Source organism: Leptidea sinapis, chromosome Z (assembly GCF_905404315.1).
Source record: "Leptidea sinapis chromosome Z, ilLepSina1.1, whole genome shotgun sequence".
NCBI lineage: Eukaryota > Metazoa > Arthropoda > Insecta > Lepidoptera > Pieridae > Leptidea > Leptidea sinapis.
This window is the reverse complement of record NC_066312.1, coordinates 15,226,918-15,242,057: the sequence shown is the minus strand read 5'-3', so window position 1 is coordinate 15,242,057 and position 15,140 is coordinate 15,226,918. Positions and strand designations below refer to the sequence as shown.

General features: G+C 32.8%; 1 protein-coding gene across 1 annotated transcript in view; it reads left to right on the top strand.

The window, feature by feature from the left end:
- LOC126978957 (inhibitory POU protein) overlaps window positions 1-2,732 on the top strand; it is a 58,917-nt gene extending 56,185 nt beyond the window's left edge. Inside the window, exon 4 of the mRNA XM_050828087.1 lies at window positions 1,750-2,732. Coding sequence (XP_050684044.1) covers window positions 1,750-2,472 — 723 coding nt within the window. The 3' untranslated portion in view covers window positions 2,473-2,732. The remainder of the gene's footprint in view (window positions 1-1,749) is intronic.
- The last annotated feature ends 12,408 nt before the right edge of the window (window positions 2,733-15,140 follow it).

Sequence of the window (15,140 nt, the reverse complement as noted above, 5' to 3'; positions counted from 1 at the left end):
CGATATCTAACATCCTATTGAAGAAATCCATTATATCTTAGCACTTCTTCTTCTTCACTTAGCATTTTACAAAAGAAACAAATATTACATATATAGCGCTAAAAATGTCAGTTAACAAAGATTTTATTTATAGCGAGAATTTTATGTAGAATCTGCTGATTTAATTATCACGTGCATGAAACCTCTTTTACCCAGGTCAATAAAATGTAGAAACAAACCCAAAAAATGTATGGTTGACAAAGTTAGAAAGTCTATTTGGGTAACTTATAGTGCAAACTCGACGTTGTATCCGTGTAATAGTGATCTACTGTTCCCCAAGGAATTAATGCCAGGACGTACCTATGGCGCCAAGTATTCCACCCTAGATAGTCGAAAATTGTTAGCAAGACTTATGGCCTTCGTTTCGTGTGCTCTGTTATTGGGAAAAAGTATAAAAAGTTTAATGAGAGTAAAACATTTTTGCTTGTATAGTGATAAAAATCATGATTTAACTTAAACTATTAAATACTCTTTGTGCAAATTTGAATTTTGTTCAAATTCAAATAGTTTGAGTTTGATTTACATTTCAATTTCTTTTAAATCCCTTATTGATGTCAAAATCTACCCATTCGAAAACATATGAAGAAATTCAACGGATTTTGTATTCGAAATAGGCCGCATTATCTGAGGCTTAATATAACAAAATTAAGTAAAGCGATACTTAGCAGTAGTACTCACATTAACGTCAATGTGTTTATAAATTAATAGACATCCCTTACATTTGGAAATACGTTAACATCGCATTATTTAAGATTTCTGATTCTAAATTGGTTAGGTTTCATCAATGATGACAATGTGTTCAACATTCATTTGAATTCATTTATTTAATTTTAAATATTTATATTTTTTATTAGAAAATCACAAACAGAAATACAAAAACATGAGTAGACAATGGGTTCTCAAAATTATAATACACGTATTCTAGACCACGTGTTCCGCTGATTTTTATTTTATAATGTTATCACATATTAGTTCTGCGCTTAATAATAAAGATTAAAAATTAAATTTATATGAAATAGTAATTGTGAATATATTCATACAATAAAATAGAAATAATATAATCAAAGATATATATATACGTATACATACTACAGTAATACATTAAAAATATATATTGTACCTACTATCTATGTTATATACATTTACCTATATATAGCAAGGTAGTTGTACACATTTTACAATTATTGTACACATTTTTTCACAATTTGTTCAGTAAATTCGTTAATACATTTAAAAATAATAATCAAACATACACAAATAACATTTAAAAAATTATTTACAAAAGAGTCACTGAAATTAACGCCCAGTAAAGAGGTTTTATAGTAACACAATCATTGTACGTATTCATTATTAGTATGAATACTTGAAACTTTCATTTTAGTCACAATGACGGTCAACAACGTAAGCATATTGGCAAAACACTCACATCCAATCAACGTCACAACAGACTCACCCCTATGCAAAAACAAGTGTTTGCACTCATAAAGAATGAGTGCAAATCTGTGCACAAAGATGACTGTTTATGTTTCCATATCGCCCGCGAGAGGATCCATTGTTGCAGTCCCCACTTTTGTATTTGACATAAAACGATCAATTTGTTATGAATACAGAAATTAACATGGCATATGTCAATACAGTTTATTATAAGTACATCTAACAAACCCTTGAATCGTTTAAATTTAGACAGCGTCATAAAACGAATTACAAAAGCCATTCTTTTCACAGATGGGTCATCATGGAATGGACGGTTTGGATATGCTTGAGCCAGGTACCGCAACATCGATGACAACATTAGCTCCGATGGGTGAAGGAGCTCCACCACATCATCAGCTACATGGATATGGTGCAATGAACCATGTTATGAACCATCATCATCATGGCGGTGGCTTAGGTCATGCCCCACCAGCCCACTTAGTTCATCCAGCAGCTGCTTTACATCCAGATACCGATACTGATCCACGGGAACTTGAAGCGTTTGCGGAGAGGTTTAAACAGAGAAGAATAAAACTTGGCGTAACGCAGGCTGATGTTGGAAAAGCACTAGCAAATTTAAAGCTGCCTGGAGTTGGAGCCCTCTCTCAAAGTACTATATGCCGATTTGAAAGTTTAACATTAAGCCACAATAACATGATTGCACTTAAACCTATATTACAAGCTTGGCTTGAGGAAGCCGAGGCCCAAGCCAAAAATAAACGACGTGATCCAGACGCTCCTAGCGTGTTACCTGCAGGCGAGAAAAAGCGTAAGAGGACATCAATCGCGGCTCCAGAGAAAAGAAGCCTTGAAGCGTATTTTGCAGTACAACCAAGGCCTTCAGGCGAAAAAATTGCAGCTATTGCAGAAAAACTAGATTTGAAAAAGAACGTAGTTCGGGTTTGGTTTTGTAATCAAAGACAAAAGCAGAAACGTATGAAATTTGCTGCGCAACACTGACCGTCGGGTGGCGGCGCCGCTCTTCTATATCCAGGTGCTGGGTATGGATATTGAGCAGTTAGCCGCATTGTGGAGAGTCTGGCCAGGGAAGGAATGGCCATTGATCTTTGACCTGCGTGTGAAGTATCCTGTCAAGAGCAATTATATATGATCTCATGTCCACCTGTTGTGTTTACCCATTTTATGTTATTTTATTATTCTTGTAGATAATGTATAATATTTTTAAATAGATTTTCGACGTAATTCTTTTATATTTTTAAAACACAGGGTACCTTATTATTATCTACGAGAACATATTTAAAATACATATCATAACGATAACTTATTGAAGTCGCTTTTAATGTGTTAATAAATACTCGTTTTGTTATAATTAGCAATACTTTTTTAATTTTGATCTCAAGAATTTACACGGAAATTTGGAAATCAGGATTTATAAAAGAATGTGCCTTGCAAATAAATAAACAATATTCTGTGTTTAATGTTAGTAATTTCAATACTGCGTATCGCAGAATCGAAGTGGATACTTTAGGAAAATTATTTAGGTGTCCAGTTTGTAGGTACATCGAAGAAGAAAACAAATTGTACAATTAGACTAGACTATGGCTAGAGAAAAATATAAAACTTATTGTCTATAGATTTTCGATTATTTTTGAAAAGAGTTAAATATAATGTAAAATGTTAATTTGTTGTTAAAAATTAAATCATTTTAACCATCTAGTCATTATCAACGATTTTATTATTGTTAATATTGAGGTAATGCACATAACTTTTTTTAATAATATTAAAACAATATTTTAATAGAAACTTTCGAAAAAGTGGTCTCAGCACATTGAATAATGTATGTTTATTTAATATTTGTTGCAACTAAAATATTTACCTACTGGTAAAATTCCTTAAAATAGCACGGCACAACATTTAGAATAAGCATTATTAGAAAACTTTAGCCAAAATAGAATTAAAGCTTAATTGTAAATAAGTAGATAAAACACATTTCACTCATTAGTATGTAGCAATAATTTTGTTGTAAGTAAATAAATTCGTTTGACACCAATGAGTTCCAAATAATTATAATTAAAACACATTAATTTTACATACAATAGGTACTTGAAATTAAATCTATAAGTCATTCCCATTTCCTACATGAAAAGATATTTGTATTCAAAAAAATACTTTAGAAATTAGTAAATAAGCACAAAGATAATTGCGAATTATAAATACATAATGTTTTAATACTTAAATGTACATATATATACTTAAGAAAAATGTGCAATGTTACTGCTAGGAATATGAATAGTTTTGCATAGTTATTACGTAATAATTAGTATTATATACAGCTATTCTTAATAAAAAGAATTGATTGAAAACCATATCTAACTGCATATTCACAAATCAACCTCATAATTTTTATGGTTTGTTTACATACTGAATTGAGTTCCTGAAATTGCTTAAACTAATCCCGTTTCAAGCAATTTAACAAAATGATATTTTTTTTTATGACAACGTAAGTATATTATTTAGTGTAAAGTAATTTTTATACAATATTATAAAACATACTACAACAACTACAGTAAAACATCAATGAAAGTTTTTCATTTTTGCAAAATATTGTTTTTGCACTTCTAGAATTTCTAATGTTTATATAAGTTTCAAGTTTAAAATAAATTTTACATGAGGGCAGGACCACACTCATAATATTAAATGCCTTTTAAGGGGCCAAACAGTTTTCGTTACTTTTTAAAATTATCTTGATATTTCTTTGAAAGAATTACTTGCTGATTTTACAAACTACGTTATTTTAAACAATTTGTACATATATATTGTATTTATATTAATACACAACAATCCCATTGTTTATAACAAACTAGACGAAGAAAAACTATGTAGTCCCTAGTTGTTTCTCTTACAGTTTAGTTATTATTAATTGTATTATTAATAAGGCATGGGGAAGTTGTTTCACAAAACCAATAAACAATAAAATAGGACTATTAGTAATGTTTGTTTTATTAATATCTTAATGTACTTAAGTTAAGTGAGTGTACTTAACTTATTAAGTCATTGTTTTTTATTAGGCTTAAGTGTATGGCAGGAAGTTCTCCTTTATTGCACTCACATCGTCCAAGTTAAATTAATATATGATACACAAAAGTACCCAATACTAGCTAGACTTGCACTCTATCTCTTACTTGAGATAAAAATCGTAACTATCGTTAACTTTTCTGTCCCAATAAACTTATCGACGGTAATTCACCTTATCCGTACACGCTGTCTGTCAATGGGACGACGACTTACTAGCGATAGAAGTTTGTATGGAAATTGCAATTCACGCGTCCCAATATAAGGCGATAAGAATGACTTATCGGGTATATTGGGACAGCTTCAGATTATTGACAGCTAATTACTGACAGTAGAAGGTAGTAATTCATCTCTATCTGTAGATAGTATATTGGGAACCGCCGTAATACATCAGTTAGATTACTTGTCTGAGTTGACTTATAATAAATGAGTTTTTCTGTATTTAATGTTAGTAACTAAATTACTCTATAATAAGAATAACTAAATTATTTTGTCATACCTGCTGAAGCATATCAACTTTTCAGCGCTAGAAGACACTTGAAATAAATGTCATATTCACATGCAGCTATTATTTTTTTCTAAATATAGTAATAATGGGTGTAATGTTTATCGTTACGGTCGAGACGTCATGTCACAGAAAGTAGCTAATCGCGACTGAACCCTAGCGAAACTCTAAGATAAAAGCGATTCGCTTCATTGTATAAAACGTTCAGTCATTGATAGGTTGACAGATGACGGCTATAATCTTGTAAAAAACGGGGACATCCGATATCCACTCCGTTTAAAGCAACTGTTCGCTTTCAAACTTAGCCGGATTATACTTCGTCGCCAATCGCCATACTGTAATTACTACTATTTCAAACTTATGTCAAATCACTGCACGTTTCATACTAAACTAAATTTTTACTTAGACAATCCCGCCTCTTATTATGTATTATAGACTTACAATATAATGTCGTATAGACAAAAATGCGTCCGAGAGAGAAGAACATCTCTAACGGAGATACAGCGAGAAAGAAAAGATAAGCGAATGTATTGTTACTGTAACCGACTTTGATTGTGAATTCGTAAGCTCCTAATAATAGTTATTAACCACTGGAAGTCATTGAGAAATCAAAATTGGTTACGTATTATGGGGCTGTCAGATCGTCTATACGCTATACATATATGACTCTCCTAAGTCTATGATTATGCACCTCCACTTGAAAGTTGTATGTTCCTCCTCCATTCGGCCACCTTAAAGACGTTCAATCTTAATTTTACCAAATATTGTAAGCGGATAAATAATTTTATCTACACCCATGCTTTAAATCCTCTATTAAAGATTCTGAAACAGTTAGCTTATTGCCAACATTAAAAAACCCAATGTTACAATAACCATTACATCACCCAAAAGAGTGTTGTAATGTTGTACTGAATTTCATAACAACACTCCTATTTTTTTTTCATTCCCTTCATGCTCAAAGAGTTTTAACAGACAGCCATATTCTTATTGCTCGATGCGTGGCATCTATATGAATTTAAAAAAAAAGAACATTTTGATTTACGCGCGTTCCACACCACCACAACGTCGCGCGCCGTAAAAAAAGGTAGGTCATTCGAATCCCCGCCATTTTTATTCGATATTTTTATAGTTTTGTTTACAAAAAATGAGCGATTAATTTCCAAAAGAACATAATATTCAAGTGAATTTTAAGTATTGCACTATACAAAATGTAAATTACTACTAAAATAAATAATTGTTTCATTAATACTTATTTTATTTATATATAGTAATGGATGATATTAGGTTACTACTAGGACTGGCTGTTTTAATGTTAGCAGTAAGCTAACTGTTTCAGAATCTTATAGAGGATTCATATTTTGGGTGTAGATAAAGTCTTGTATGCAACTGTTGATAATTATTAGGTATTAAAACACTCATGTGATACTATTATCACACTAGGCTTCGCCTCGTGTGATAAATCCACATTCGTGTTTTAATGCCCCTTATTACACAACAGTTGCATAAATAACTATTCCTTTTGACAAACAAAACGAACCGTCTGTGTTACTCAGTCTTGAAGATAAAATATCCTAACTAGATTTTTCCTCCAAAATTCATAATGCTACTTCTTATTACAACACTTAACACTTCCTAACCTATTTTTAATAAATATATTTTTAATAAATGATATCTAATAATTTTTGTCAATAAATGACCATTTTCTCAAATATTTTCCTGCAAGACCATAGGAATCACTAGAGCCTTGCAACGTTTTGGAAGCAGTTCAACGATTTTGTGTTTTGGAGCTCAAATTTCAACAAAAAGACATTTTAAAATTGTAATACAAAGATAAGAAAAATGACGTAACGCAAGCAGAAAAAAAATCTACCTTTATGGACTTAATGCAGTGTCAGTGAGAGCAGCACAAAGTTAGTGTTACGAATGTAATGGTCGCTATTTTCCCAAACCTAATAGTTTCGTTATTTATTATTAAGCACTTGGATAAATTCCCTTCAGTATCTTTAAAAAAAACTGATTTGTGAAAATCTTATTTTCCTATTTTATTTTCCATAAGAGAATTTCAAATGTGGGTAGAAGTGCAAATGCTAAAGCGAAAGAAAGTCTGTAGTTATCTTTTTTTTTATTGAAGTAGAGGTTAAGCGAGTTTCTACACGGTTTACCTGATGGTGTGAGATCACCACGGCCCATATTGCAATTCAGGGAGTCAGAAGAGTGTGGCCGACCTTAAGGGTTGGACCCTAACTGTAGATGTGAATTCGAAAACCGAAAACATATTATTACATGCCGGGTAAAGATCGAACCGGTAGGACTATGGAGAGCGATAGCGGTTCTAATGATACAATAAAATATCATGGTATATAAGAATATAACTTAAGAATTTTGCAAAGCAAGCATACTAGATGTAATAAGTCATATAATTTTATCTATATATACATACATATATCTCTAGTAATATCTTAATCGTACAAATTCTTGTATATATAGGTGTATATATACCTATTTTTATCTATATCTACCATACTTCGGAAACTGCTCTACTACAGGGGAATTTTCGGGAACAAGCTAAGCTATGTAATCTCTGAAAAAACGCGTTTTTCTGAGTTTTCCAAATAATTAGGCGAAAAACTTACTGAATTGAGCACATTATGAACAGCCAATGTTCGGCTAAAATTTGTGCAAAAAAGTAGATAATCGGAGGGTTATACTGAACTTATTTCTTAAAATTTGAATTCTGTCAAATTGCTGCCAACATTAAGCCTGGGTCACATGGGGCTCTTTAATATTTTTAAAACAACACACTTAATGGGATCGTGCTAATTAATATAACTAAAGAAGACAAAGCGAATCTGATGCTCTCAATTAAGTACCAATTAGTTATCTAGTACAAACTTCAAAAGTGCATCCGATTTGGACTGTTCGAACAGTTTCAATTATCTCCGCTGATTTTTTTTTATACTGTGTGGAACTCGATAATACGAGCTTATAACCAACCAATCTATTAGTCGCTTTAACCGAATTAATAATACGTTCGTTAAATCGGCCATAATAATTAAAAATAAAGTAAAAACCGTCATGTGACATTAACAAATAAAGTTTAATAAACGAATAAATAAATGATTTTTGACAATTTATTTACACTGTGGTTTGTTTATTTTAAGAGACAAAACCTCGATAAAATAGCTTTAGTTACGGTTTTTTCTCCGAAATGGTAACATAAACGATAAATTTTTATCTACAAACGATTATGAATAATAAGGCCTAAAATATGTTTTAACTATTATAGCTTTTCTTTTACTTTCGATAACCGTTTTCTTATGAATAAGCAGTTAGGAATACAATAACCACCATAAAATTATGTTAGCAAGGTAACGTCAGGTAAATTGAAAACAAAGATCTATACCATGAGTTTGCAGAGATCCTACTCGCTGCTACTGCGTAAAAAATATGTATGAAAAATTAAACAACGCCTCTGGCGGTTACCTGTAGAACTTATTTAGGTAGTATGAGTCATAAAGTAATAAACCTATCGTAATCTTATCGCTAGCGAGTAACTTTTTGGGATGTGTCCATAAAAAATCGGTACCATGAGTAACTAATTTGACAGATGCTGTCGAGAAATACTATTACGATAGTAGTTAAGTCAGTCACTAGTCTATTGGTTTGTGAGAGTGTAAAATTGATAAATAAATAAATATCTAAATAATATCGGGCAGACGTTATTTAGCATAGAATTTGTTAACGGCGGCAACAAATGAAAACGAACGGCGGAAGCAAGGAAGTTTCCAAGTTAGCGTGCGCTTTGGAAACCCACTTGAACATATAAGTAAAAATAATTATATAAATGAATACAGAATTAAAAAGAAGCTTTTAAAGATTTATGCTAAGTATTATATATTAAGTAAGACGATTCACGGACTTAAAATCTTCAGAAAGGGTATCACTTGAACAAAAGGTTAAATTTAAATGTACAACTCTTATTATTGTTTTAAAACGAAGTAACTGTGTTTTCTCAGTCTACGTCTTAAAACTAATAATACTACATAACTTAGGCAGCCGTCAATGTGTCAACTGTCAACAACAACACCGATGTTAGCGTCACTTTTACAAAATATAATCATTACAGAATAAGGAAAACAGTATTGCTCTATATTTTTCTCCTGGTTTATGACGTCTTTACTCGGTAAGGTTATATCATAATCGGCTTGGGAACAAAGGCTTGCTATTTTTCTCTGTCATGTATTCAAGTAAAGTTAGGAAGAGACGGCTACTTTAGGTGTGAAGTTAGTTACTTGCTGTTTAATATCACAATGACGACACGAAAACTACACTCGATATCGAGCGCACGCCAGGGAGTGCTTGTAGCTCATGGAACGAATTTCACCGAAAACTATTCGATTCACGTTTACTCGCTATTGACCGTAGTAAGTGAACGCACGATACTATTGCTAACTCATGGTAGAGGTACTGTCAACAGTTCAAATAAATTAGTGTCTATTATATTTTATTCTACCAATTTTCACAATTCAATTTAGTATAGTAGACACCAATCAGTTGTATTCTTTTAAAACATAATATACCTATCGGCGCATATACTACAACACGAATTGAAAACACGTGCAAGTGCACCGAGCCTCATAAACACGGCCGCATTTCAAAACACGTGGATTAGCACGTGCGCCGGGTCCTATAAATACAGCCGCATGGTCGACACTATATATATAATAAATTGCTGTTCGTTAGTCTCTGCTGGGCCGATTTGGCTTATTTTGGTCTTGAATAATTTGTGGAAGTCCAGGGAAGGTTTAAAAGGTGAATAAATATGAAAATTCTCGAAAAAAAAATATAAACATATAAATTTTTCCTTTGATGTGTCCCCCGTCGTTCAGAAAACAAATTGAAAGAATATTTTCAAATGATTTTAAGAAATAATTCTTGATGTTATGGTATAAACAAATTCATAAAAAAAAAACATTATTTTATTTGTTATATTATACAGAACAACGTCTGTTGGGTCAGCTAGTATTTTATAAAAATCGTACGGATCCTAATTTAAATAAATAAATAATAAAATCAGTTTTTGTTTGCGTTGAAAAGGGGAGTGGGACAGGATGCCGGCTACATTATGGGTACCACAACGGCGCCTATTTCTACCGTTAAGCAGTAATGTGTTAACATTATTATGTTTCGGTCTGAAAGGCGCCGTAGCTAGTGAAATTACTGGGCAAATGAGACTTAACATCTTATGTCTCAAGGAGACGAGCGCAATTGTGTAGCCGATCAGAATTTGGGATTTTCAAGAATCTTGAGCTGCACTAAATTGTAGTAGACAGGACGTATCAATTACTATCAGGTGAACGTGCTGCTCGTATCGTCTCTTATTGTCATAAAAAAATAAGCTTAGTTTAGTAGTAACATGCAATCTTATATTATAAAATAGTTCCTTTGAAACCTTTCAAATTTCGTATTTCTATGAATATATGATGAAATATCAACATATTTTTAGCATAGGCAAATTTCTACTCTTAGAGTCAAGGGTAGGACGCATATTGTTTGAATAAGCCTTGCCAGAGGCGCGTACTCCCCTAGTTCAATGGTTGTTGCTAATATTGGATATATAGAGATTGGTCTTGTATTGTGTAACACAAACAATATTTGGCTAATCTAACTGTTTGGTTAACGTTCTAATTGGATGAGTGTTTGCTCATGCTTGGACTGATTTACTCCGAATGTATATGTATATAGGTATAGCTGAAGGCCTTGTACACATGCTTTTATATTCAAAGACTTAACTGTACACCTCGTAATTATATTAAAATATTATTCCTTCATTATACTATGTACAAATGTTACTAATTATTATAATAACTATCAATTTGATTAAAACTACAAAAAGCAAACACGTAAATATGCAAATTCCATCCTGAGTACCTTTAAATTTGATATACTTTAAAATATTATTGCTGAAATGTATAGAAAACAAAAATATTTTTTTTATAACATAACTTATTGAAATTATGTTTCCAATACTCAATATAAATGTAGCAATTAGACATATTATGTAATTCAACAGGATCAAATATAACAATAATCGTATCGAGCTCTTTTAAAATTTACATTAGAAATATGTATTAGATACCAAAATAATTACAATATTTCCAGCGCGCTTCAAACCATTAATTTGTTACTCGATAGCATTGATAGTCAGGTCTTATAACAAGCTGTGTCGTTAAATATTCTGTTCCAAGTTCATAAAAAGTTTCTGTTTCAAATATGTATCAAACCTCCAGTTCTCCAGCCAGTTGATAGATAGATAACTATTGTTGTGTAGATTCAGAGATAATTGAGAGGGAAGCAAGATAAAATCTAAACTAAAGTCTTCATCATATTTCACTTCAAATATTTGAATCAGACTTTACCTGACCATGTTTTATAGTAGCTGGTGTCTACGACGCCGTTTTTGTGGACGCTCTATGGCGGCAAAAATATAATACCTGAATCTATGAATATGCATGATATCTGCGTGATAATATATCTCATATATTGTCTCGACCTCACCTTAATAATCACGCTAACACAAATTTCACAAATAAGCACAAATTTTAAATAAAACGTAAATGTTCAGTAATTACTGAATGGGTTTGCAAACGCGCATCATCAGGAAATCATAAGAATTTCGGTATAAAATGTACACTGTGGCTGAGATTTATAGATCGTACTCAGACTTTGCTCAGACTAATCTAGAGCATTATGTCAAAGTGCGTATCTGTAAACATGACTTTGAGTGTAAGCTAAGCTTAAGCTTAAGTCCACCATAACGAGGACTTAGGCAAAACTCAAACGATAAGCCGAACAAAAAGAAGTTGAACAGTTCGTTGCGTCATCACAACAACTGTTTTTGCTGTCACGCATATAAGAATGAGTTCCGTTAATTATACTAAATAATTTAAAAAGCAGCATTTCGCATAAAAAATTAATATTCCATTTATTCCAATAAAAATAATAATCAAATAAGTTTTGGATATTGTTATAATTTAGAATACTTTCTATTGTATAGTTTGTTTCATTATAATCGATAATGTGCTTGATCTTTGTACTTGGCTGTCTTAACTTAAGCTCAACATTATCTCAGCTGTCACATGACAATAAATACCAAATCAAAGATTGCGCTAAGCCTGAACTCAGCTAAGTTTTACGTGAGTAAAGTCTGGGTACGATCTCAGCCTGTGTCCTTTCCTACACAAAGTAAGTTTGACGTGAGTAAAGTCTGACTATATCTCAGCCTGTGTCCTTTCCTACCCAAAGTAAGTTTTACGTGAGTAAAGTCTGAGTAGATCTTAACCTGTGTCCTTTCCTACCCAAGGTAAGTTTTACGTGAGTAAAGTCTGAGTACGATCTCAGCCTGTGTCCTTTCCTACCCAAAGTAAGTTTTACGTGAGTAAAGTCTGAGTATATCTCAGCCTGTTTCCTTTCCTACCCAAAGTAAGTTTTACGTGAGTAAAGTCTGAGTATATCTCAGCCTGTGTCCTTTCCTACCCAAAGTAAGTTTTACGTGAATTAAGTCTGAGTAGATCTTTACCTGTGTCCTTTCCTACCCAAGGTAAGTTTTACGTGAGTAAAGTCTGAGTACGATCTCAGCGTGTGTCCTTTCCTACCCAAAGTAAGTTTTACATGAGTAAAGTCTGAGTATATCTCAGCCTGTGTCCTTTCCTACCCAAGGTAAGTTTTACGTGAGTAAAGTCTGAGTATATCTCAGCCTGTTTCCTTTCCTACCCAAAGTAAGTTTTACGTGAGTAAAGTCTGAGTATATCTCAGCCTGTGTCCTTTCCTACCCAAAGTAAGTTTTACGTGAATTAAGTCTGAGTAGATCTTTACCTGTGTCCTTTCCTACCCAAGGTAAGTTTTACGTGAGTAAAGTCTGAGTACGATCTCAGCGTGTGTTCTTTCCTACCCAAAGTAAGTTTTACGTGAGTAAAGTCTGAGTATATCTCAGCCTGTGTCCTTTCCTACCCAAAGTAAGTTTTACGTGAATTAAGTCTGAGTAGATCTTAACCTGTGTCCTTTCCTACCCAAGGTAAGTTTTACGTGAGTAAAGTCTGAGTACGATCTCAGCGTGTGTCCTTTCCTACCCAAAGTAAGTTTTACGTGGGTAAAGTCTGAGTATATCTCAGCCTGTGTCCTTTCCTACCCAAAGTAAGTTTTACGTGAATTAAGTCTGAGTAGATCTTAACCTGTGTCCTTTCCTACCCAAGGTAAGTTTTACGTGAGTAAAGTCTGAGTACGATCTCAGCGTGTGTCCTTTCCTACCCAAAGTAAGTTTTACGTGAGTAAAGTCTGAGTACGATCTCAGCGTGTGTCCTTTCCTACCCAAAGTAAGTTTTACGTGAGTAAAGTCTGAGTATATCTCAGCCTGTGTCCTTTCCTACCCAAAGTAAGTTTTACGTGAATTAAGTCTGAGTAGATCTTAACCTGTGTCCTTTCCTACCCAAGGTAAGTTTTACGTGAGTAAAGTCTGAGTATATCTCAGCCTGTGTCCTTTCCTACCCAAAGTAAGTTTTACGTGAATTAAGTCTGAGTAGATCTTAACCTGTGTCCTTTCCTACCCAAGGTAAGTTTTACGTGAGTAAAGTCTGAGTACGATCTCAGCGTGTGTCCTTTCCTACCCAAAGTAAGTTTTACGTGAGTAAAGTCTGAGTATATCTCAGCCTGTGTCCTTTCCTACCCAAAGTAAGTTTTACGTGAATTAAGTCTGAGTAGATCTTAACCTGTGTCCTTTCCTACCCAAGGTAAGTTTTACGTGAGTAAAGTCTGAGTATATCTCAGCCTGTGTCCTTCCCTACCCATGGTAAATTTAACGTGAGTAAAGTCTGAGTACGATCTGAGCCTGTGTCCTTTCCTACCCAAAGTAAGTTTTACGTGAGTAAAGTCTGAGGATATCTCAGCCTGTGTCCTTTTCTACCCAAGGTGCATGCAACATTTATTTATTAGCTGGTTAGTCAAGGCATGAAAGCTGATCTGATAAATTTTTGCTACACATGGTAATCAGAAGTAATAAAATCAAAGACATTGAAATTATATAAAATGAGAAATTGGTCTGTATTATGAACATGTGATTGCGTATATGATAGAGTGGTCTATTTGTTTATAAGTACACCTTATGGTAATTAAAAGATATAAATAATTTCTGAATTTAAGAATTGAATATATTTCTTTGGGATTACATTCACATCTATAGACAATCCAGGTGTGTATGGGCTTGTGTGTTGACATGTGTTGACGACGATGGATACCTTATGTATGTATTAGGCATAACTCGTGTCAAACTATTTTTTTGAAACTTTGCGGACTTAAGATCATCATTAAAAACTATTTATTTAAAATTATGACAAAGAAGAACAAGAACTTGAATTTGTCATGCTGCCTGAACTTTTGTGACGCAGTAATTTCAAAAAACACAGGAACAAACTTTTGCCATTGCAGACTTACATTTCTATAAATGTACTCCCTATACATTGCACATATCACTAATTTAAAATTAAGTTATTTTCATACAATAAATAAATATAAATGTGAATGGAAGTTTGTTTGTTACGCTTTTACGCCTAAACCACTGAACCATTTTTGATGAAATTCAGCGCAGACATAGACAAGAGCTTGGGTAAGGACATAGGCTAAATATATCTTTTATCGCGAATAAAAGGCTTGAAATAGGGGGTGGAAATTAGTATGAAAGTTCGTCATTATCGCAGATAACACACTGATTTGTATTTAGGTATTGATAAGAAATAAATATATATTTGATCTAGTATTTTTAAAATTTATACGTGTGTGGGGATGAAAAGGGGGATGAAAGTATTATAGTCGGTAGCTTTTCAAAATGTTTTAACCACAGCAGTTTGTTGTTTATTATTTGCACAGTGAGTATTAAAAAATAAAAATTTCTATCCAAAGTAACTATTGCAAGCGCACGAAGTCACAGGTAAAAGCTAGTATATTGTATACATTTTCATTATAAATATCTACATTTAATATCTAGTTGTAGTGAACGTCTTACAACTTCAAGTATATATGAATATTTGTAGAATCATAA